General features: G+C 38.3%; 2 protein-coding genes across 2 annotated transcripts; one reads left to right on the top strand and one right to left on the bottom strand.

Annotated features, from left to right (window-relative positions):
* The first annotated feature begins 1,020 nt into the window (after positions 1 to 1,020).
* On the top strand, positions 1,021 to 17,499 carry LOC123865299 (GMP reductase 1-like). The gene is made up of 8 exons (XM_045906257.1): positions 1,021 to 1,217; positions 10,059 to 10,178; positions 11,724 to 11,814; positions 12,812 to 12,978; positions 13,648 to 13,713; positions 14,256 to 14,378; positions 14,700 to 14,916; positions 15,734 to 17,499. The coding sequence occupies exons 1-8, from the start codon at positions 1,131 to 1,133 to the stop codon at positions 15,901 to 15,903; spliced, it is 1,041 nt and encodes a 346-aa protein (XP_045762213.1). The 5' UTR covers positions 1,021 to 1,130; the 3' UTR covers positions 15,904 to 17,499.
* Positions 17,500 to 18,143: 644 nt separating this feature from the next.
* On the bottom strand, positions 18,144 to 21,628 carry LOC123865293. The gene is made up of 3 exons (XM_045906250.1): positions 21,314 to 21,628; positions 20,762 to 20,908; positions 18,144 to 20,539 (listed from the first exon to the last, which is right to left on the bottom strand). Exons 1-3 carry the CDS (start codon positions 21,387 to 21,389, stop codon positions 19,074 to 19,076), a joined length of 1,689 nt encoding a protein of 562 aa, XP_045762206.1. The 5' UTR covers positions 21,390 to 21,628; the 3' UTR covers positions 18,144 to 19,073.
* Positions 21,629 to 21,648: the final 20 nt, after the last annotated feature.

The following is a 21,648-nucleotide window of genomic DNA, read 5'->3' as shown; positions in this document are numbered from 1 at the left end:
GCAAGATACTAGTAAATGGCACACACAAAATTTAACTTGGACACATCTCCAGCGTCCAAACCAGCGCCAATTAAAATGTAACGCTACAGAAATACGTTCAAATCCTCCAAATGATTCACATGTAAATAAACTCAAAAAAATCATCGTAACCAATTACATATGTCTGTTTCATAATGATACGCACTGCTGACACAAAACTAGTTACCTGCGAGGCGACAAGCTCACGCTCTCCCACCAGTTCTATACCGACTCTAAATTTTCTAATCGTATCGTTCCTTAAGAGCTTATCGATTTGTCGTATAGTGTAAAAACCTCTAATGGCATGCGACTTGGCGCCTGCGCTCTATCTTTTACAACAGCTGATTGTTATGTCAATAACCCGGCGGAAAATAAATACAATAAATGAAACATATCGATTTTTCCGCGAAACTGGAAAATTTTGTGTGATAAAAGTATAAAAAAAACCTGAAAAGATCGTGTTTTCTATTGACCTTCACCTAGCGGCTGAAGCGATTATTTCTGTGCGCCCTTGTGACGTCACTGTCACGTTACGGTTACTCGCGATGTTGCCAGATAATATTTTTTCCAAGTTTTAATGTGAATTTTCCCATGTGTATTAGGGTTGAATCACACTGACATAGAGTCGAAGCGAATCGGAGCGACAATCTAAATTTTTAATTTTACCTGATATCTTGTCATATTATTTTTAAACCTACCATATTATTAAGATAAAAAATAAAAATAACACGAATGACAGACAGACAACAAAGTGATCCTATAAGGGTTCCATTTTTCCTTTTGAGGTACGGATGTCGGAACCCTAAGAAGGACTTTATCTGCGTCAAAAATGTACTAGAATATTTGATACATGCCATGCCAGTGACGTCGAAGCCTCGACGTGTCGTTACAGGTTTCCTGTCGTGACAAGAGTGCGAACACCGATGCTCGCTAAAACATATTGTTATATGAAACGCCGCATCTAGTGTAACAAATATCGCTGGTAAATTAAATTTAGAAACCGGCAACATTTGAAAACCCGCGCAGTCCAGTCGATACCGCGCGCGGGAAGACCTGTCGTCCATTGTGAAAATATTTTTTTAAATTTCCGCGAGCAATAGTGTTTGTACATAATGCCTAATATCATTAACGAGGTTAAACTAGACTTTAAGGATGTGTTGCTGAGGCCCAAAAGAAGCACCCTGAAAAGCAGGAACGATGTGAGTACAGGTTTTAATTAATGATTTCAATGAAAACCAAAGATCAAGGTCTGGCGAAAATCGCTGTAGTCTCAGACGCTGAAACTGATTTTATTTGACGACCTTGCTGGCGGGCGCAGTGATAAACGGTTCTGGGTTCGATTCCTTAAACGGATTTGGAATTTTTTGGTTTCTGTGGTCTGCTGCGAGGCTTCGGCCGTGTTACCACCCTACCGGCAAAACCGTGCCGCCAAGCCATTCAACGTTCCGGTATAATGCCGTGTTGAAACCAAAGGAGTATAGATTTGGGGCCTTAGTAAAAACTGCTATACCCCTTTCAGGTTAGCCCGTTATCATCTTAGACTGCATCATCACTTACCACCAGGTCAGATTGCAGTCAAGGGCTAACTTATATCTGAATAAAAAAAATACTAAGCGCTTCATTTTTAAGGTTCCGTTCCCAATGGGTAAAATTATTGAACCTAATGTCACTCTGCTGTCAGTCTGTTTGTCCGCTTATCACAGGTCTCTAGCTCGTAGACGAAATGAGTTACAAACCAGAAATTTTGGTGTTTGGTGTAAAATTGAACCCAAATATTGAATTAGAAATTCAACTAAATTATTTTTCAGGGTGGCTCCTATACATGAAAAAGGAGCCAGAATTTTTTCCCCCTACCCATCCAAGCCATCATTGACTTGAATTGAGTATTCTCATTGAGCACGAATGTCATTTTTTTATTCTTTTTTTTATTTAAAAAAGTCAAAATTTTCGGTTTTAAACCATTTTTGCGTAGGGGGTCCTAGTAGGTACTTATCTCAAAGACTAAACTAGTTAAGTATCTACATAGTAAGGAATATGTATAATGTATATGTCTCAGCGAAATGGCATAAACCGTGGAGATTTTGGTACCTAACCCTGTGACCTAACTAGGTACCTACTCAGATTTGGTTCTGAACCACATTCGATGTATTTTGCACAATCCCAGAGGAAGAAGGGGGCAAAAATCTAAAATTTGGTAAGTTACAATAGAACATAAATACATGCACTTAGGTTCTATTAAGTAATCTATACTTAATAAATAAAATTGGAGTGTCTGTCTGTAATTTCGAAATAACTACCACATATTAAGGTCATATGGTTATTTGAACGATACCATAACCGAATCACACGTTTTTAAAATTTTTGTCTGTCTGTCTGTCTGTCTGTTTGAAAAGGCTAATCTTCGGAACGGCTGAACCGATTTTAACGGGATTTTCACATACATGTAGAGGATTGACCAGGGTGTAACATAGGCTACTTTTTTAACCGACTTTCAAGAAGGGAGTGTGTTTTTTCTACCTATGTACACCGAAATCTCCGAGATTTCTGAACAGATTTGCGTCATTTCTTTTTTAATCGATAGAGGAACTTTGCGACATTGTTTCATAAAAAATTTGGATTCCAACTCCTCAATCCTGATGCTGACCAATCCACGCGGGCGAAGCTGCGGGCATCAGCTAGTATTAGATAATCCCTTAGGGCTTATCGATAGGATTGGTTATTAATTTCGGCTATCGTGTCGGGTTGTTGGTTACCCATGAAAAATTGATTACTTTAACTTCACATCCGATAGTTCGATATTCTCGCACATGTGGAAGTAATGTAAATTTTAGTACCTACTAATACCTGTATAGATAGTGGGTACCTACCTATTGATTGTAAACATTTTTGTGTTGTGTTGGTGACTCATTTGAGTAAGGTAGGGTTGCTAGGTATAGGCCATTTACTTACCCCGTATTTTTATCGACTCCCATGAAGGATGGTCTCAATTCGGCTCGGTATGTTTTTAGGGTTCCGTACCTCAAAAAGAAAAACAGAAGCCTTATAGGGTCACTTTGTTGTCTGTCTGTCTGTTCGTCCGTCCGTAAACCTATAGGCTACTTCCCGTTGACCTAGAATCATGAAATTTGGCAGGTAGGTAGGTCTTATAGCATAACTACAGGAATAAATCTGAAAACTGCGAATTTGTAGTTACATCATTTAAAAAAATAAAATTGTGTTTCGATTTTCAAAGTAAGAAAACTATACTAATTTATTTATTTTTATGTATAGTATAATTTTGGATTTATCGTGCAAAATGTTGGGAAAAATACCCGAGTAGGTACGGAACTGCGCGAGTCTGACTCGCACTTGGCCGGTTTTTTAAGAACTTTTAATTCATCAAGAATAAGAGCAACTGCTGAGTTTCTTGTCGGCTTTTCTCAGTAAAATCTTCCGAATCAGTGGTAGAGTCACAGAAGCATACGGATTTAGATTTTTTAGATAATTTGTTTTTTAAAAACTACCTAGGTACCGTTCAAAAAATTATTACATTTGACAACGGAACCCTAATTTATGCGTATTCTGAGCTCTGACACGCATTTGACCAGTTATTTACCACTTTTAACTTCTATACCTATTCAATTCTGTGGTCATAGCTTAGATCAAGGAACTATCTATTTTTTTTATTCTATAGGGTTTATTAGCCATGCTAATCATGACTAATACTCCCCTTTCCCCTCCAATTAAGCGTAAAGCTTGTGCCAGGAGTGGGTACGACAATAGTGCAACAGAGGGGGTCTGAACCGCCGACCTTTCGGAATTCAGTCCGCTCCTCAACCGTTGAGCTATCGAGGCTCTAATGGCTCTATCTATGGCAGTCATGTACCTACCTACCTATATCGAATAGGTAGTTTTCAAAAAATCTAGCTTCTCTATTGCTATAGCAATGGATGCATCGCAAAAGAACGTAGGCGCCTTTATTATTATTGTATGAAAGACTTCCCTAAACAATTCTGAAAATCTGAGCGACTTGGCAACCATTGTCACGAGTTTCGAATCAAGCTGAAATGGAAAACTGCTTCAATCTAGATCTACTGTAATAAATAGGTACAATGTTATGGCTTTGATTTTATTGTCTTTGAACATGCTACGTACTTACACGTGATTGTCATTACGTCAATTTTTAACCCCCGACCCAAAAAGAGGGGTGTTATAAGTTTGACGTGTGTATCTGTGTGTCTGTGTATCTGTCTGTGGCATCGTAGCGCCTAAACGAATGAACCGATTTTAATTTACTTTATTTTGTTTGAAAGGTGCCTTGATCAAGAGTGTTCTTAGCTATAATCCAAAAAAATTGGTTCAGCCGTTTAAAAGTTATCAGCTATTTTCTAGTTTTCTTGTAGAAAAGAAGGTTAGATTTAACCCTTAGGCAAGCCCTTAGGTTCATAATATTCAAGTGTCAATTGACAAATGTCAAGCTGTCAAGATGGACGTTGCCTAAATATACATAATTATTTATTTGAAAATGATTTGTCGGGGGTGTTGAAAATTTTTAATTTACACTTGTTTTATTTTGGTTGATAGGTAGGTATAGCACGCGACAGGTTGAGATGGCGATCGGGGTACGAGGCCCACACACTCGCACGTCACCCGCGCTCACCCGTAGCGGATTAACGCGGGGGCTGTCCCGATGTGCGATTGCCATCTCACCCTGTCGCGCAATATTAGCAAGCTGTTAAATTCCTTCTACTAAAAAATTTCAAAAGTTTTCAGTTTTATTTTTCTTTTGAAAATTTTTTATTTCACAATTTTTAGTGGCCCCACTGTACCATATGCTATGTCCACTTAAAATCCTACAAGCTATTACACTGATCGCGAGCAATTTGCTCCTATCCATTGAGGAGTTCTGTTCTCCATTTCCGAAGATATTCATCAGATCTTCGCCAAATTTAACTGGGACCAACTGCAAAGTATATCTTTTCAGACAAAAAAAAAATCCAAATCGGTCCAGCCACGGTAATATTATCTATATTACCGTGGTCCAGGCGTCTTAGAGTAATCGGGTAACATACATATTAAAAAAAAAACCAACGAATTGAGAACCTCCTCCTTTTTTGGAAGTTGGTTAAAAAGCTGACTAACCTCAAAAATAACTTTTTGAGTTTTCGCCAAACTCCATCACCCTCACCATCTGGATGACTGGTGCACTTCGAAAAAAAAAGCCTGGGTATTTTGAAAAACTGATGTGTATAGAAATGTATGCTACATAGTTACTTACATAGTTTTAACTTTGATTTTCTACGTAACAAAAGTTTTTGAAACATCAGTTTTTCTAAATTTCCCATGTTTAGCATAAATTTTTTGGGGTAATTCGCCTTTTTCCAGGGGTGTTATTATAACTTTGACTGTCACATATTACGTCTAATCAATAGTGGCTATTCGTTAGCGGGTTTGAGTCTCGGATCGGGTCAAAAAGTTTTTTTTTTCTTTTTTTTTTTTTCTTTAAATCTGGCTTTACTCTGATTAGCCAATGTCAAGTTTGTGATATTTTCAAGTTATTGAATTTATACAAGTATGGACTCCGTCTGCGCCGGCGCCCGCCGACATACGCGCGGCGCCCCTTTAGAGCGCTTCCCAGTCAGTTCCACCACCAAAAAACACCAACTAACACAAAAACCAGCCACTCTTAACAAAAAAAACACTCCAAACAAGCACAGCACGCGCGCCAGCAAACGCCATCGCAGACGAAGTCCGGTCAAGTTAATGGGGATTTCTATCAAGAAAGTAGTGGGCGTAGCAGTCCGAAACTGAGTTGGAAAGCTTGCAGTGTTCATGCTTCGGAGAGCATGTAAAGTCTGATATTTCTCCAGTCGTGTTAGGCTGCCGAGCCATCGGGCAATGATAATGAGGAAAAGCTTTTTAAAAATTTTAGGAGAATTTTGATTTTCGTGATAAAAAGTAGCGTGTGTCTATCTGACGGATTCAAGCTAGATCTCTGTACCTTTCGTCAAAACCGATTTAGCGGATGGGGTCTGAAAAGGTAACAGACAGATAGACACTTTCGCACATAAAATACTACCTGACGCCCGCGACTTCATCCGTGTTGATTTAGATTTTTCGACATCCCGTGGGAACTCTTTGGTTTTCCGGGATAAAAAGTAGCCTATGTGCTAATCCAGGATATTATCTATCTCCATTCCGAATTTCAGCCAAATCCGTCCAGTAATTTTAACGTGAAGGAGTAACAAACATACACACACACACACACACATACAAACTTTCGCCTTTATAATATTAAGTGTGATTAAATAGATATGGGAGTATGGAATAAACCCACATAATTGCCCATGGCGGTGGTAGGTAGGTATAGGGGTACTAGGTAGGCTGGTTCAAGTTGATAAGAATCGGTTTTTGAATAATGAGGGTAGATTGTGGCTGTCACGCTACTAGCCAGATATTATGCAGGCTCATGTTTTGCTTACGTGAACAGAATAAAAGCACAAAAGTAGGACTTTTTTAGGGTTCCGTCCTACGCAAAGGGTGCCATTGAAACCCTATACTAAACTTCGGCTGTTCGTCCGACTGTCCGTTCGGTTGTCCGTCCGTCTGTCCGTCCGTCTGTCTGCCAGCGGGCTGTGTTTCATGAACCGTAATAGATAGAGCGTTGAAATTTAAAGCTCAGAGTCACTCATTTTATCGTGGAGTTTGTCTACTTGATCAAATCAGAAATGAGAGGATCTGTAGGAGAACCAGAGTAACCGACACAGCTCACCAGGTTGCGACGTTGAAGTGACAGTGGTCAGGGCACATAGTTTGAAAAACCGATAGACGTTGCTTGGGGTCCCAGGGTGCTTGCTAGCATGGCAAACTCGCACCGGAAAACGCAGTGTTGGGGGAGACCTTTCACTAGTTGTACAGACGATATCAAACGCAAGGAGCCGCTGGATTCAGGCGGCGCAAGACCGTCGTGTGTCCAAGAAATCTATGCCCAGCTGTGGGGTTATCAGTTGATAATGGTGATGATGACGGATTACCGAAACCCTGAGTTTATTTGAGTAGAAATTAGAGGTACTTACTTATTTACTTAATAGATCTTTTAGCTCACAGACACAACAATAGTTTAATAGTATTTTCTAGTTTTAAGTTTAATTAATATTTAAGTTTAATTGTATCTTTATTTTTATTCCTGTTTTTTTTTGTGATTCTGTAATTGAGCTAAATAAAGTTTTATTTATTTATTTTATTTATTTATCATACATCGATTGTGTATAAGGCATTAGTTTATGACATGCACCTACTTAGGTGCCAGGTACTTACCTTAAGCTACTTATAGGCTTTACGGCGTTAAGACATTAAATAGTTTTCACGTGTTATTATATACTAGCGGATGCTCGCGACTTCTTTCGCGTGGATGTAGGTTTTTAAAAATCCTAAAAACTCTTTAATTTTCCAGGATAAAAAGTATCCTGGATATAATCTATCTCCATTTTATATTTCAGCCAAATCCGTTTAGTGGTTTTTACGTGAAAGAGTAACAAACATACTCACATAGGTACACACTTTTCGCCTTTACAATACTGTGTGATTGCTAACTCGTGTCGTGAACCGTAGCCCCTCGCTTTTACTTTCAAAGAATATTGAACTATTGGCATCAAAACAACTGACGCAAACAAAAGGCCAATCCCAGTTCTCCAAAGTCGGTAACCCATCCAATTAATGACCGAGGTCAACGTTACATGACTAGCGCTATTGATTGCTATGCGCGTTGTCGCAAGTCGCAACTAAGCCATACATGCGTTCCTCAACTTCTTACTACTTGTAGGTAAGTACCTACAACTTACAAGTAGGTACAGTACACATCTATTATTATACATATAATAAAATTGTAGAAAAGTGGTGTCTGTACAGTGGAAATATATAAAAAAAAGTAGTAGGGGTTGTTATTATATCGATGCCGAACCCGAAATTGTAATTAATTTTTTTTTTGTCTGTTAGTCTGTTTGTCTGTGTGTTTGTGCACGCTAATATCAGAAACGGCCTATTCGATTTAGATACGGTTTTCACTAATATATTGTAGTAAGCTTCACTTAACATTGTGTTTATTTCATGTCAATCGGTTCATAAATAAAAAAGTGATGTCAATTTAAAAAATCACGGCGAACATTTTTAACGTACAGAGTATATGCTGCCCGAAAAGTCACTTTTCCACGCGAACGAAGTCGCGGGCACAGCTAGTAGGTAAGTAAATAGTTAAATGAAAAAACTTTCTCGGTTGCGTTTTCTTGCACTGCCAAGGGGGCTGGGCTTTGTGCCAACATTCCCAACTCCCAACAAGGTCGCCGATGTAGGCCAATGAATCGATATTGCTGACTGTGCACTATTTGCAGTTTAACGAAACCTTTCTAAAGTTGTCTGGTCGGCTGTGGCTAAATATCTACCACCCATCGCCAAAGCCTCTCAAAGAGTCTCAATAGCTCAACCGGTAAAGGAGTGGACTAAAAACCGGAAGGTCGACGGTTCAAACCCCGCCCGTTGCACTATTGTCGTACCTACTCCTAGCACAAGCCTGACGCTTAGTTGGAGAGGAAAGGGGAATATTAGTCATTTAACATGGCTAATATTCTTTTTTTTTTTTAAAAAAAAGCCATGCCGCCAAGCGATTTAGCGATCCAGTACGATACCGTCTAGAAACCAAAGGGGCCAATAAAAACTGCCATACCACGTCTAGGTTAGCCCGCTTCCATCTTAGACTGCATCGTCACTTACCATCAGGTGAGATTGCAGTCAAGGGCTGACTTGTATCTAAATTTTAAACCGGTCAAGTGCGAGTCGGGCCTCACTCTTTTAGGGTTTGGTATATAATTATGAACATCATATTTTGGGTGTATTTAAAATATAATTTAGTCTACGCGCTAGAGATCTGTGACACGCGGACGGACAGACAGACGGACAGACAGACTGACAGACAGAAGAGTGACATTAGTTTTTATCCTTTGGGTACGGAATCCTAAAAAGTACCATTTACGATGTTAAATGAAGTGTAAAAATATGAAGTGGTAGGTACTAAGTACATAAATAAACAAACAAAACATTGTTGCAAATAAATACCTATAAGTATAATTAATAAAATTGAACGGAACCATTTCCTACATGAAGATGTATTATGTACACGCAGACAACTCGGCGCGTATAACATTAATTTTAATGCGGATTCCCCAGCGGCTGCCAAAATTCTTATCCAACGGCAGAAATCCAAAGTGACGCATAACATAACGATATGACGTCATAACTTGTTACCAAATCATTTTCTCCAGTAGATTCTGTAGTTCCTTGGCTTTTTTGGACATTCATTCCCAGAAAATATTAAGTACCTATACCTACTTCGATCAAATCAAGACGCCAGGTACAGAATGCTCACCCTGCAAAGACGTTTACATAGAGAATAGAATAGAATAGATTTTTATTCAAATAAACTTTTACAAATGCTTTTGAATCGTCAAAATGATTTACCACTGGTTACAATGGTAGTACATAAGGCAAGATAAAGTTAAACCCTACTATAGATATGTACCCTACTACTACCCGCGAACTGCCGATACTTAGCGATAGATATAGTATAAAATTGTTTTTCTGTCGCTCGATATTTATATTTATGAACTCTGGTTTTTTCCTCTTTCATTTGATATCCCACTCAATACAATATCAAAAAAAAAAAAAAATTGTATCCGTCAGGTCGCTTTTTTAACCCCCGACCCAATAAGAGGGGTGTAATAAGTTTCACGTGTGTATCTGTTTATCTGTCTGCGGTATCGTAGCTCCTAAACGTATGAACCGATTTTAATTTTTTTTTTTTTGTTTGGAAGGTGGTTTGATCGAGAGTGTTCTTAGCTATAATCGAAGAAAATCGGTTCATCCGTTTGAAAGTTATCAGCTCTTTTCTAGTTTTCTTATAGAGGTTTTTGTATCTAGAGTTTTTTTAAATTTTGAGTTAGGTGCTTATATTAAGTAAATCTAGGTACTCTCATAGACAAATTGAAGACCATTGTTTATCTTGTTCGCAGGTGGATCTATTCCGAGAAATTACATTCCGCAATTCCGGGCAGACGTACCGGGGAGTCCCCGTCATGGCGAGCAACATGGACACCGTCGGGACTTTCGAAATGGCCAAAGAGCTGTCTAAGGTACCTCCATCATCCACTTCTCTTCAGATGTCTTAACCACGAGGCTATCACCGCTTTTAGTTTGTTAATAACTGGCAAGTTATAATGGAAAATGAGAATACATAAGGCAAGATAAAGTTAAATCCTACTACTACCCGTGAACTGCCGATAGTTAGCGATAGATATATTATAAAATTGTTTTTCGGTCGATCGATATTTATATTTATGAACTCAAAGTTTTTCCTCTTTCATTTGATATCCCACTCAAATTCAATACAATATCAAAAAAAAAAATTCTCAGTCCGCTTCGCTTCGTCCGTCAGGTCGTTTTTTTTAACCCCCGACCCAAAAAGAGGGGTGTTATAAGTTTGACGTGTGTATCTGTGTGTCTGTGTATCTGTCTGTGTCATCGTAGCTCCTAAACTAAAGAACCGATTTTAATTTAGTTTTTTTTTTGTTTGAAAGGTGGCTTGATCGACAGTGTTCTTAGCTATAATCCAAGAAAATCGGTTCAGCCATTTGAAAGTTATCAGCTCTTTTCTAGTCACTGTAACCTTCACTTGTCGGGGGTGTTATAAATTTTTAATTTACACTTGTAACTAGGGTAAGTAGTGCTTTTATGTCTCTATGACTATACTTTACCTATGATACGGCACTCAATCTCGAGTCTTTGTTAATGTATAAGCTTCCGGTATATTGTAATCATAGTGTGTATCTGAATAATCAGAAAACATTGTTAGTGTGGTCACATCCTGAACAATTGTAACCAATTAAAACTAAACAATTCGCAGAACAGGGAAGGTACCACAGAACTCTAAAAGGTGTAATAGAAATGGTATCCACGGCGCGCTCCTGCTAATATTATAAATGCGAAAGTGCGGACAGACAGAGAGACAGACAGGCAAAGTGATCCTATAAAGGTTCCGTTTTTCCTTTTGAGATACGGAACCCTAAAAACCGTGATAGTTTAGTGGTTAAGATTTAAGACGTCCACCTGTTCGGGAGGTCGGTATTTCGATCCTGGGCGCGCCACCTCTAACGGTTTTAGCAATTTAATATCACTAGCTTTAACGGTGGAAACCTGCATGTCTAAGATTTCTCCACAATGTTTTCAAAGTCTAGTCGACATAATGGCTCTTCTTATTCTGAAGGAGCTGTTCTCAGTAGTGAGCCGTCTATGAATTGATCGTGATGCGGATACCAATTCCTGTGGTAGTTACATTAAGAGGGCTCTCTCCGTCACTCGTTTCATACAAACATAGTTCCAATTTCATTTGAATATTAAGCAACCAAAGTCCATGAAATTTTGCAGACATATTCTAGAAACTAATATCTATGTCTGTGGTTTTCCAGATTTCTGTTAAAATATTCGGTTTCAAAGTTACGCGGTCTTAAAAATTTACATACAAATCTTTAAGCACCTGTAATTGACGGAAAGAGCCCTGTTAATAACAATGTCAGTATAATTAAATCAACAAAAGTTTTGCGGACGCGGCCTCGGATTGGATTAGTTAAGTTCGTAGCGAGTGAAGTCATCTTATCTGTGTTATCTGTCTTCATTTTCAGCACGGGTTATTCACATGCATACACAAGTACTACAGTATAGAAGATTGGAAGAAGTTTGCAGAAGAGAATCCTGCTTGTTTAGAACAAATGGGTATGTGTCTGAATAATCACACTTAATATATATAATATTATAAAGGCGAAAGTTTGTGTGTATGTGTGTACGTTTGTTACTCCTTCACGCAAAAAACTACTTGACGGATTTGGCTGGAATTTGGAATGGAGATAGATAATATCCTGGATTAGCACATAGGCTACTTTTTATCCCGGAAAACCAAAGAGTTCCCACGGGATTTCGATAAACCCAAATCCACGCGGGCGAAGTCGAGGGCATCGGCTAGTTAAGTAATAAAAATATAGCATAACAATCATCATGATCACCCCATTGCCGGTTCTTGAACATGGAGAACTCTCAAGCATGTAGGTTTTCTCACAATGTTTTCCTTCACCGTTAAAGCAAGTGATACTCAATTTCTAAAAACGCACGTAAACTCCGAAACCTCCGACCCGCAAAGCATGGATGACACAAAAGCCTCGAAAAAGTAGTTGTTCAGCAAACCAGAGGGCCGTAGAAGTCAGTTGAGTTGGTTTTTGGGGTTGAAGATGGAAAGGAAGGTAAATCTGACCAGCCTCGATGGTCAAGACAGACAGACAGAGCCAAGGCCCACCAAGGGATGTAGTGCTTTATTCATGATGATGACTCCAAAATCCAAATATATTCTTTACTAGAGGATGCCCGCGACTTCGTCCGCGTGGATTTAGGTTTTTAAAGATCCCGTGGGAACTGTTTGATTTTCCGGGATAAAAAGTTGCCTATGTCAATCACAGGGACGCAAGCTACCGTTACCTTCCATACAAATCGGATAAGCGGATGGGTTTTTGGGAATCCCGTGGGAACTCTTTAATTTTCCGAGATAAAAAATAGCCTATGTCCGTCCCCGGGATATAAGCTGACCCTGTACCAAATTTCGTCAGAATCGGTTAAACTGTTGGGCCGTGAAAAGGTAGGAGAAAGACAGACACTCTTTCGCATTTATAATATAAGTATGGATAGTTGAATTGGCTAGTGATCGTCAAAAATAATTTTTCAGCCGCCAGTTCAGGCACCGGCGAGGCAGACTTCGACCGTCTGTCCGAAATCCTCAACAGCGTCAAAGACCTCAAGTTCATCTGCCTCGACGTCGCCAACGGCTACTCTCAACACTTCGTTGAGTATCTTAGGAAAGTACGGGCTGCATTCCCTTCACATACCATTATTGTGAGTATCTATCTCTCTAGTACTAATAATCTTAAGAGCTACATCAAAAGTTCGAAGTATTTGGTGCCTAATCTAGCAATTTCTACATTAGCTGCGTGTCTTATTAAATTTTCGATCACTTCTAAGACAATTTTATCATTTTGTTGCACTGTCGCTTAAGGAGTTGTTTCTAAAAATCTTAATACCCACCTTAGTAGCTATAGGGGTTGAGAATGCATCAAGGCTTTATCCCCCTTTCAAACAATATACCAACCTTTATGGGACTACTAGCCGATGCCCGCGACTTCGCCCGCGTGGATTTAGGTTTTGCGTGAAGGAGTAACAAACATACACACATACACACACACACACACACATACAAACTTTCGCCTTTATAATATTAGTGTGATAATAATTCATCTCATTCCATCATCAACAACCGATAGACGTCCACCGCTGGGCATTTGTAGGAACTTCCACACGCCACCTTCTTGCGCCGCCTGAATCCAGCGGCTCCCTGCGACTCGCCTAATGTTGTTTGTCCACCTAGTGAGCTCCAACGCTTCTTACACTCCATTAACGATTAATTATCAAAAAGTGACTTTAAATTTTTACTAAGTACTTGTATTAAATAGCTGAATTCAAAAACCTTTGAAAACTCTGTATAAATCTAGTTGTTTATATTTTCAGGCTGGTAATGTGGTGACAGGAGAAATGGTAGAAGAATTAATATTATCAGGAGCTGACATTATTAAGGTAACCTAAATCAAACATTCTCTCCCGTATCTAAAGATAATAATAATAGGCAATTTCTAGGCCAGCGCGCTCCATCTTGGACTGCTTCATCACTTGTTAGCAGGTTGTTGCAGCCAAGCGCTAATCTGTAAATTTAAAAAAAATAGTGTCCTCTCCACGGAATATCGGCCCGACGGTCAATCTCCATGAAGATTAGCCAACTGCGCGGGAAATATCATAATGCACAAGTGAATGCGCAAACACAGGTGCACTCTCTATTCCCTCACTCTCATAGCCCGATGGGACGGAAATCCGACACGACAAGAGAAAGATCAGGTGCAGGACCGACGGCTTTACGTGCTCTCCGAGGCACAGGGGTGAAACACCAACAACTTCCTAACTCCGGGCTAATAGGTATTGATAGAAACATCCAATATCTAACTTTTTTTTTGGCCCTATCCAGGAATTTAGCACAGGACCCCGCCCGACATCTGCAGTCACACAGCCAACCAGGTAGTTAACATAAAGATGACAGCATCATTAAGTCTCTTTCATCATTTCAGGTGGGAATAGGTCCAGGGTCGGTCTGCACGACGAGAATTAAGACTGGTGTGGGGTATCCACAACTGTCAGCCGTCATTGAATGTGCTGATGCTGCGCATGGGTTGAAGGGGCATATTATTTCGGTAAGTAACTACCTACAGCTATAATATTATGAGCCTCCCTCATTAACTAATGTAGTAGTCCAGATTCCAGAACACGTTCGAAGCGATTTGCTTCCTCTTTTCTAATCCGAACCGCTAGGATATGGAACGCCCTTCCGGCATCAGTTTTCCCTTCCACCTATAATATGGGTACCTTCAAGTCAAGAGTGGATAGGCATCTTCTAGACAAGCGCGCTCCATCTTAGGCTGCATCATCACTTGCTAGCAGGTCTGATTGCAGCCAAGCGCTAGTCTATATAATTTAAAAAAAATCTAGTCATAGAAAACCTCTCTTAACTCCAGGATGGTGGCTGCACATGTCCTGGAGACGTAGCCAAGGCTTTCGGCGCCGGCGCAGACTTCGTGATGGCCGGGGGCATGTTTGCGGGTCACGACCAGTGCGGCGGCGAGGTGGTCACCAAGCCAGATGGCAAGAAGGTCAAGCTGTTTTATGGCATGTCTTCTTCCACGGCCATGATGAAGCATTCGGGCAAAGTCGCGGATTATAGGTCTTCTGAAGGTGAGCTAGCATGTGGGGTATCGTTGTTTCGAGCTCTTTGAGTTGAGTAAAAATATATTTTTTATTTATTTTTTATCTCGAAAAATAAGGAAATGGGGGAGCCGTCAAAGTTGTCAGTTTTAGACCATTTTTGTGATGGGGGCTAGAGCTCATTGAGTAAAGTACAAATATATTTTTTATTTATTATTTACAAAAACTAAACTAATTAGGAATATGAAATTTCGTTATATTATGTACCATAATTAATTTTTAAGCTGTGACCAAAACAAACGAACATTATTTGGGGGTTCCTTTCGCGGTTAATGCAATTTTCTAAAAGCTCCGAAAATAAATATTTCCTGCATCCAAAATTGATGCATTATAATAATTATGCACAGAACCCTAAAAGAGCAAGGCCCGACTCGCACTTGGCTGGTTTTTAATGGAAGTGTCAAGAATGCTTTCGGTACTAAGTCGGAACACATCCAATAATATCGCTCCTAATTCTTTTCATAGTTTTAAAGTCTTCACTTTGGTCTGAAGTCCCCAATGACTTCCAATTTTTTTTTATCGCAGGTTTTTTTAAAAATTCAGATACAAATTAGCCCTTAACTGCAATCTCACCTGGTGGTAAGTGACGATGCAGTCTAAGATGGAACCGGGCTAACCGAGAAGTTGCAGTTTTTATTAAACCCATTCCATACACCTTTATTTTCTACACGGCATCGTACCGAAATGCTAAATCGCTTGGCGGCACGGCCTTGCCGGTAGGGTGGTAACTAGCCACGGCCGAAGCCACGCACCAGACAAAAACACTAGGCTGTATGAATTGTTCCAGGTAAAACAGTAGAAGTAGCCTACAAGGGTGACGTGGACGCGACAGTCAAGGACATCCTCGGCGGCCTCAGGTCGGCGTGCACGTACGTCGGCGCGGCGCGGCTGCGGGAACTGCCGCGGAGGGCCACCTTCATCAGATGCTGTAGACAAGTCAACGATGTGTTCTCGTAAGCTGGGAGCTGTAGGACTTTGGGCACAATGAGGTGTTGAGGAATAATGCTGCAGACATACTTATAAACGCCACACGATTGAGTCAAATTGATTCGTAGTTTTTTCAATGAAGAAATAAATGAATATAATGTTTGGTTTGTATTGAAAAATTATTTATTTAGAAACACTATTATTGGTGCGATTTAAAGCGTTATTCTATATTCTTCGATAGCTTGTAGAGTAACCCAGGACTGTAAAGAGGTTATCTAGGCTAGGACAGAAAATAAGGAAAACTTACTCACTGCTCGTAGTAACGTCCAAAGGACTCGTAATTTCACTGTATTTTATTTTTATTTTTGTTAAGTTAAGAGATTGCAATGCGGTTTGTTGGCGTTTTACAGCCAACTAATAAAAAATTTACAGATAGCTCCTTTGCAAAATTCTTCTTTATGCCCAGTTTAAGCGGGCTAACACTGCTTTTTATGCTTTTGGTCAAGAATAAAGAAAAGCGTTCACTTTTTCAAAGCTGTGCAGGAGAGCATAGAAGCATAGATGGCTAGGCCCAGGCACTATAGAAATTTCCATAACTACAGCGCTTTTATGCGAACCAGGGTTCTGGCTGAAAACCAGCGCTGTATGTTTTTGAGTATGTGTAAGGCATACAGCATTTATGCTGAGTTTGGACTTTTTTTGGGTTGTGCCACACAATATGACACAGTTTATTCCGACGCTTCTTCTGCTTGAGGTATTTTGGCTTTAATGCTGAATAATAATAATTGTGTTGGAGGCGCCGCGCCGGGATAACCAAAGTCCAAACCCGTGTTTGCTGCAAATGTTTGTTTTTCTTTTCTAATGAATTCAGTGAATTCCCAGATACTTCCGCATCTGTTTATTGATCGTGTGGCGTATTTTAAGTAAGCCGGCTCATGAGAGACGAACGAAAGAATGGCCTTATTTTTAATTAGAAGTCGCTCTTGAAAATGCTTTTTAGTAAAACTTTTAATATGAAATTACTGATTAGAGGCATATACAGGATGTTTTTTTGCTATAGTAAAACTAAGCTATTAGTCAGTGCTCAGTAGTGGGCTGGTGATGATGATAATGCTTGTGGTATCGAAAGAGTAGGTATGTTGTAAGCAATAAATGTCGTGAAAAGAAAGAAAACGCTACATTTACAATTTTCTAAGTAATTCCAATCTTTGCTGGAACAAATCTCCAAAAGCTTTAATATTTGCTTCACTGCTCTCAAAATAACATCCTGTAGGTATATGTAAATATTGATATTTAATACTTGCGATGTCATCATAATCTAGATGATTTCCTAATCATGTCTCGCTAATCTTCCATCAAAGGCAAAATTCAATCAGATAATCATAATTGTTTATTTTGCTAGAATATGTAACATAGGTACATGTTAATAACTTACATGGGTTTTAAGGATTAGGTAAAATCACATATTCTGCCAAGCATGGCGTGCAAAATTATTGAACCCAGCATTTCATCATTGGTGATCAATCACTGAAATTTATAGCCTGTCTTTTTTTTTAATTCACCATACGCAAGCGCTTGACCACAATCACACCTGATGGAAAGTGATGATGTGGCCTAAGATGGGATGCGTTTACAAAGAAGATGCCTATTCACTCTTGTTTTAAAGCTACCCGGATTGTAATTGGTAAGAAAAACAGATCGCGGAAGAGTATTCCAAACCTTAGCCAGGCGTATGAGGAATGATGACGCAAAACGTTTCGTGCGTGTAGATGGAATGTCGACGACATAAAGATGGTAACTCGCTCGACGTCTAGCGTCTATTGATCTTCAATAGGATATAGGAAAGACCTACTTTGGAGAGTGTGCTCAGGTAGGGATGTTAAAAAATAATCGATTTTTATTTAATCGATTCTTTTCGATTGTTCCTCCTTTATCATCCTACCACAGACCAGCGAGAAACCGTGATCATTCCGATAAGGCGTGGAACACGCTTCTGGCGTCTTTGCCACGTATAACTTATTAACAGTCATTTTCTAACCGCGCGACCACGCTAAATTCTATTTCTTTCCATTAAATTCATATCCATCTGCTTTAAAGTAAACAACAAAAAAATAAATTAGGTACATTGACGGTTGACGCAGCCTTTTCTCCTAATGTTGTATTAAGTAGACAAATTTTGATATCAGAAAAAAAATCGTACTTATCAACGCTACAAATGTTAAATTTGTTATTAATTAACTTGTATTAAATGTTAAAATAATATAATGTTAAGTAATCCAATTTGTTGATAGCTTAAGCACAAAGATTGTTAATTTTAGTTACTTATACAAAGAGGACTGAAAGTTCTTGTTATTTTTTTAGTTTTGTAAAGTATTTAGCGAGCCACAAGCGGTTGCTTGATGCTAAAAAATCGCCCACAAAACTTTTAAGGTTCAATTTTTAATGGTACCTATTTAACTAATTTCATTTATGACCGTATAATTTTTTTAATCAAACGAATGTTTGTAACTTTCTCGATACTTCCTTATTATATTAAGTGTCCTTTAAGCGATAAACTTGCAAAAATGAAATTGCGCAAGTTTTTAATGAAAAACTTGCAGAAATTTTCTAGCTGAAAGTGCAAGTGACTTGCCAGAGTTGATTTTTACATATTTTATTGCTAGTGGACACTTCGAGTAAATCGGCCTTAGGTATATTAATTTCCATACTCAATCCCTTTTCTTTTTAAACAAAATGAAATATTAACCAAAGTTCTGTGCTTACAAAAAATACTTATAACTATTTTTGCACAATAAAGCACAACTGATTTCTATAGATATAATTATGTATTTATTTGTATTAAATTTCTGTTTAATTTTAAGTTACTTATAGTTTTTTTTAAGTTATTAATTTAACTGAAACGTAAAAGACGACTATTGTTATTATGTCCTTTGAATAAAGTATTGTGAATAATTATTAATTTTGTAGTTTTATTGAATAACATATTAACATAGACCTAGCTTTTTCCCGTGTGTGTTAGGGTCGGCTCTCATAACCATATTTCTCCAAGTTGTTCTGTTTCTACTTGGGTTTTTAATGTCGTTCAATATTATCCACGTTCAATTTCATAGATTAACAAAAGGTATTAAAAGGCAGGCAAATATTCTAACTTCATGTTTGAATTATCAGTATGACGTTTTGTAGTGAAATTCCAAAAATATTTACATAATAACTTTATTTTGCTTAGAACAGTCGGCAGTTGTACAAATTGCATTGCCGTTCGATAAACAGAAGCAGAGATTACAATCTAACTTATAAGAATGCCCTTTAGGACAAACCTCACCATTTTTTATAACCACTGGCACGATATCAACTAAGAGATCATCCGATCTTAATGCACAAATCTTAGAAGTACATTCCACAGTCTTCCCATCGGCTAAACATCGACAAACGTTACAATCATTCTTATATCTACGCATTGGTTCACAAAAGCCGTTCAATGCTTTCACGTCTTCGAAAATATTACCTTGCAGTGTTATACGCTTTAAATCATCACCACCATCTCTTACACATTTTACATGTAATCGACATATTTGATATTTTATTTTATCTTTGATGAAGCAATAACATAACTTACAGAACTCCTGATAGAAGGTTCCTAGAACGCAATTATTTTTTTGTCTTTCAATTACTTTCCTGGGTTCCAATTTTTTAATAGCACTCTCCCCTCTACAAAATTTGAGAGTGCAAACGAACTGTTTCATACCGTTTACAACTTTGCTGCATTGACAATAATTGCAATCCCTTTTAAATATAGTGCCAGGTAAACAGCTTTCATCATCTGGTGGTTCTGCTACTTCTTTATAATCTGTTCGACTCCATTCTATATTGTCTATGTCAAACGAAGATTGGAGTTTTTTACTTTTATCGACACATTTTTTAACAGTGCAAAACATTTTCAATTGCCTGCCGCAGTGACACAGGTTGCAGCCAACTTTAAAAATAATGAATGGTTTTTTTCCACGGCAGATACTGTTTGGTTTTTTGGGTTTCCCAGATTTATTAGGTTTGCCAGATTTTTTAGGTTTGATAAATTCGTTAAGTTTGCCAGATTTACTGGATCCACCAGGTTCATTTTTATTAGCAGTTATTTTTTTCGAACGCTCGCTTAAAGAAACTGGATATTGATCTGTTGCAATTGAGCAATTTCCACAAAGCAGTCTGTTATTCGTAAGACAGACACAATTTCTGCAACCAATTTCGTATTCAAATTTGGGATTACACATTGCGTAAATTTCCATATTTTCTTCAGTGTCGTTATTATTATTTGCAGTGGTATTCGTCACAGGTGCTTCTATAACTGGATCGTCTTCTTGGCATTCCTTATTAGTACACATTTGTGGGTCCAAATAACCGGATGAAGGACAAAAGCAGACATTGCAACCGACTAAGTACAATTTAGTAGGAGAGCAAGAGTCGTTTTTTGAAAGTCGAGTTTGTCCTGTCAGTTCAACAGAGTGGAGGATCTGGAAGAGGTCTCTGCAGACTGGATTAGGCCAGTTGCCATCTTCATCGCAAACGCACAGTACGGCTCCTCGCCGGTAGTGTACTCCTGGATTGCACGCTAGAGGTCTGGATCGCCATGATCCATGCCCTTCCATGCCTACGTCTATTTCTTGGATGGCATCTGTTGAAACACAAAATATACCTTGTAGTAAGTATGGATAATATAAATAAAATGAAAAATTAACTACGTCATAAGCCACTTAGTAATTACGAGTATCTTTGTAAAATTCTGTATTTCGTCAATTCATTTTAGGTGTGTTAATAAGTATGCTTGAAACATAAACAATAAAGGCAATTAAATCAAACGTTGTATTTTGTGTCTATTTATTAAATCAAAGTTTACCTTTAAAATGTCCGAACATATCGATTTCTTCGCAAACTCTAGCTTTGCAGTCATACTCCTGTCTGGCGTTGCATCGACACCAGTTACAATCATTCAATACCATTGAATTTTTCTGACATCGCTCGCTCCATATCTTCGCAGCCAATGCTATATTATCATAAAATTATCGTTATGTATCGTATGTTATCGTAAAAAACCCGTGAGATCTCTTTGATTTTCCGGGATAAAAACTACTTAGTCGAGATGTCTCTTTCCAGGTCTTTAACTATAGGTAGGTACACTTGCAAAAAATTACGTCAATCCCTTGCTCTGTTGCGACGTGATTGAAGGACAAACCAACTAACCAGCAAATAAACACACTTTCGCATTTATAATATGGGTAGTGATAAAACCAGTGAAAGAATTTTCAGAATCATTCATTAGTTCCGGGGATCACCTCTTACATTCGAACTGACAAACTTTACCTCCTTTCCACCTTAATATTACTAGTACCCACCTATGGATTCATGCATTATTTTAACCACTTTTACTTACATATTTATCTAAACTTACGTTTATAATGTCTGTACATTTGTATAGTAGTAAATTGTAAAATAAGAATAAGTATCGCTCTTTTTATTGTAAACATTTTTTGTTTTTAAACTTTACTAAGTAATTTAAATAATTTGTTAGGTTGATACATATTTTTTACTTTATCATGAATTCGCACTTCAACAGGAACAAAACGAATCCTAAAAAGTCTACAAATCTGTCTGTTTCATTTAAAAATATATTAAATCTGTGTAATTTAAGAAAGATCTTTAAAATTACAATAACCGAAAATTAATTGCATGGATTTAATTGAATCAGGGTTTTGATCTTTTATTTTATGATCGACACTAAAAAGT

The sequence above is a fragment of the Maniola jurtina genome, chromosome 5 (genome assembly GCF_905333055.1).
Source record: "Maniola jurtina chromosome 5, ilManJurt1.1, whole genome shotgun sequence".
NCBI classification, from domain to species: Eukaryota; Metazoa; Arthropoda; class Insecta; order Lepidoptera; family Nymphalidae; genus Maniola; species Maniola jurtina.
This window is presented reverse-complemented; position numbering and strand designations above follow the sequence as displayed.

Bases quoted from the DNA above. Each gene is read 5' to 3' on its own strand.
- LOC123865299 (XM_045906257.1), top strand. From the start codon at position 1,131: ATGCCTAATATCATTAACGAGGTTAAACTAGACTTTAAGGATGTGTTG. The intron at 12,979-13,647 runs GTGAGTATCTAT...TTATATTTTCAG, and splicing joins TCCCTTCACATACCATTATT to GCTGGTAATGTGGTGACAGG. The intron at 13,714-14,255 runs GTAACCTAAATC...TCATCATTTCAG, and splicing joins CAGGAGCTGACATTATTAAG to GTGGGAATAGGTCCAGGGTC.
- LOC123865293 (XM_045906250.1), bottom strand. From the start codon at position 21,389: ATGTTTACAATAAAAAGAGCGATACTTATTCTTATTTTACAATTTACT. The intron at 20,909-21,313 runs GTAAGTTTAGAT...ATGATAATATAG, and splicing joins AATGTACAGACATTATAAAC to CATTGGCTGCGAAGATATGG. The intron at 20,540-20,761 runs GTAAACTTTGAT...GTGTTTCAACAG, and splicing joins TATGTTCGGACATTTTAAAG to ATGCCATCCAAGAAATAGAC.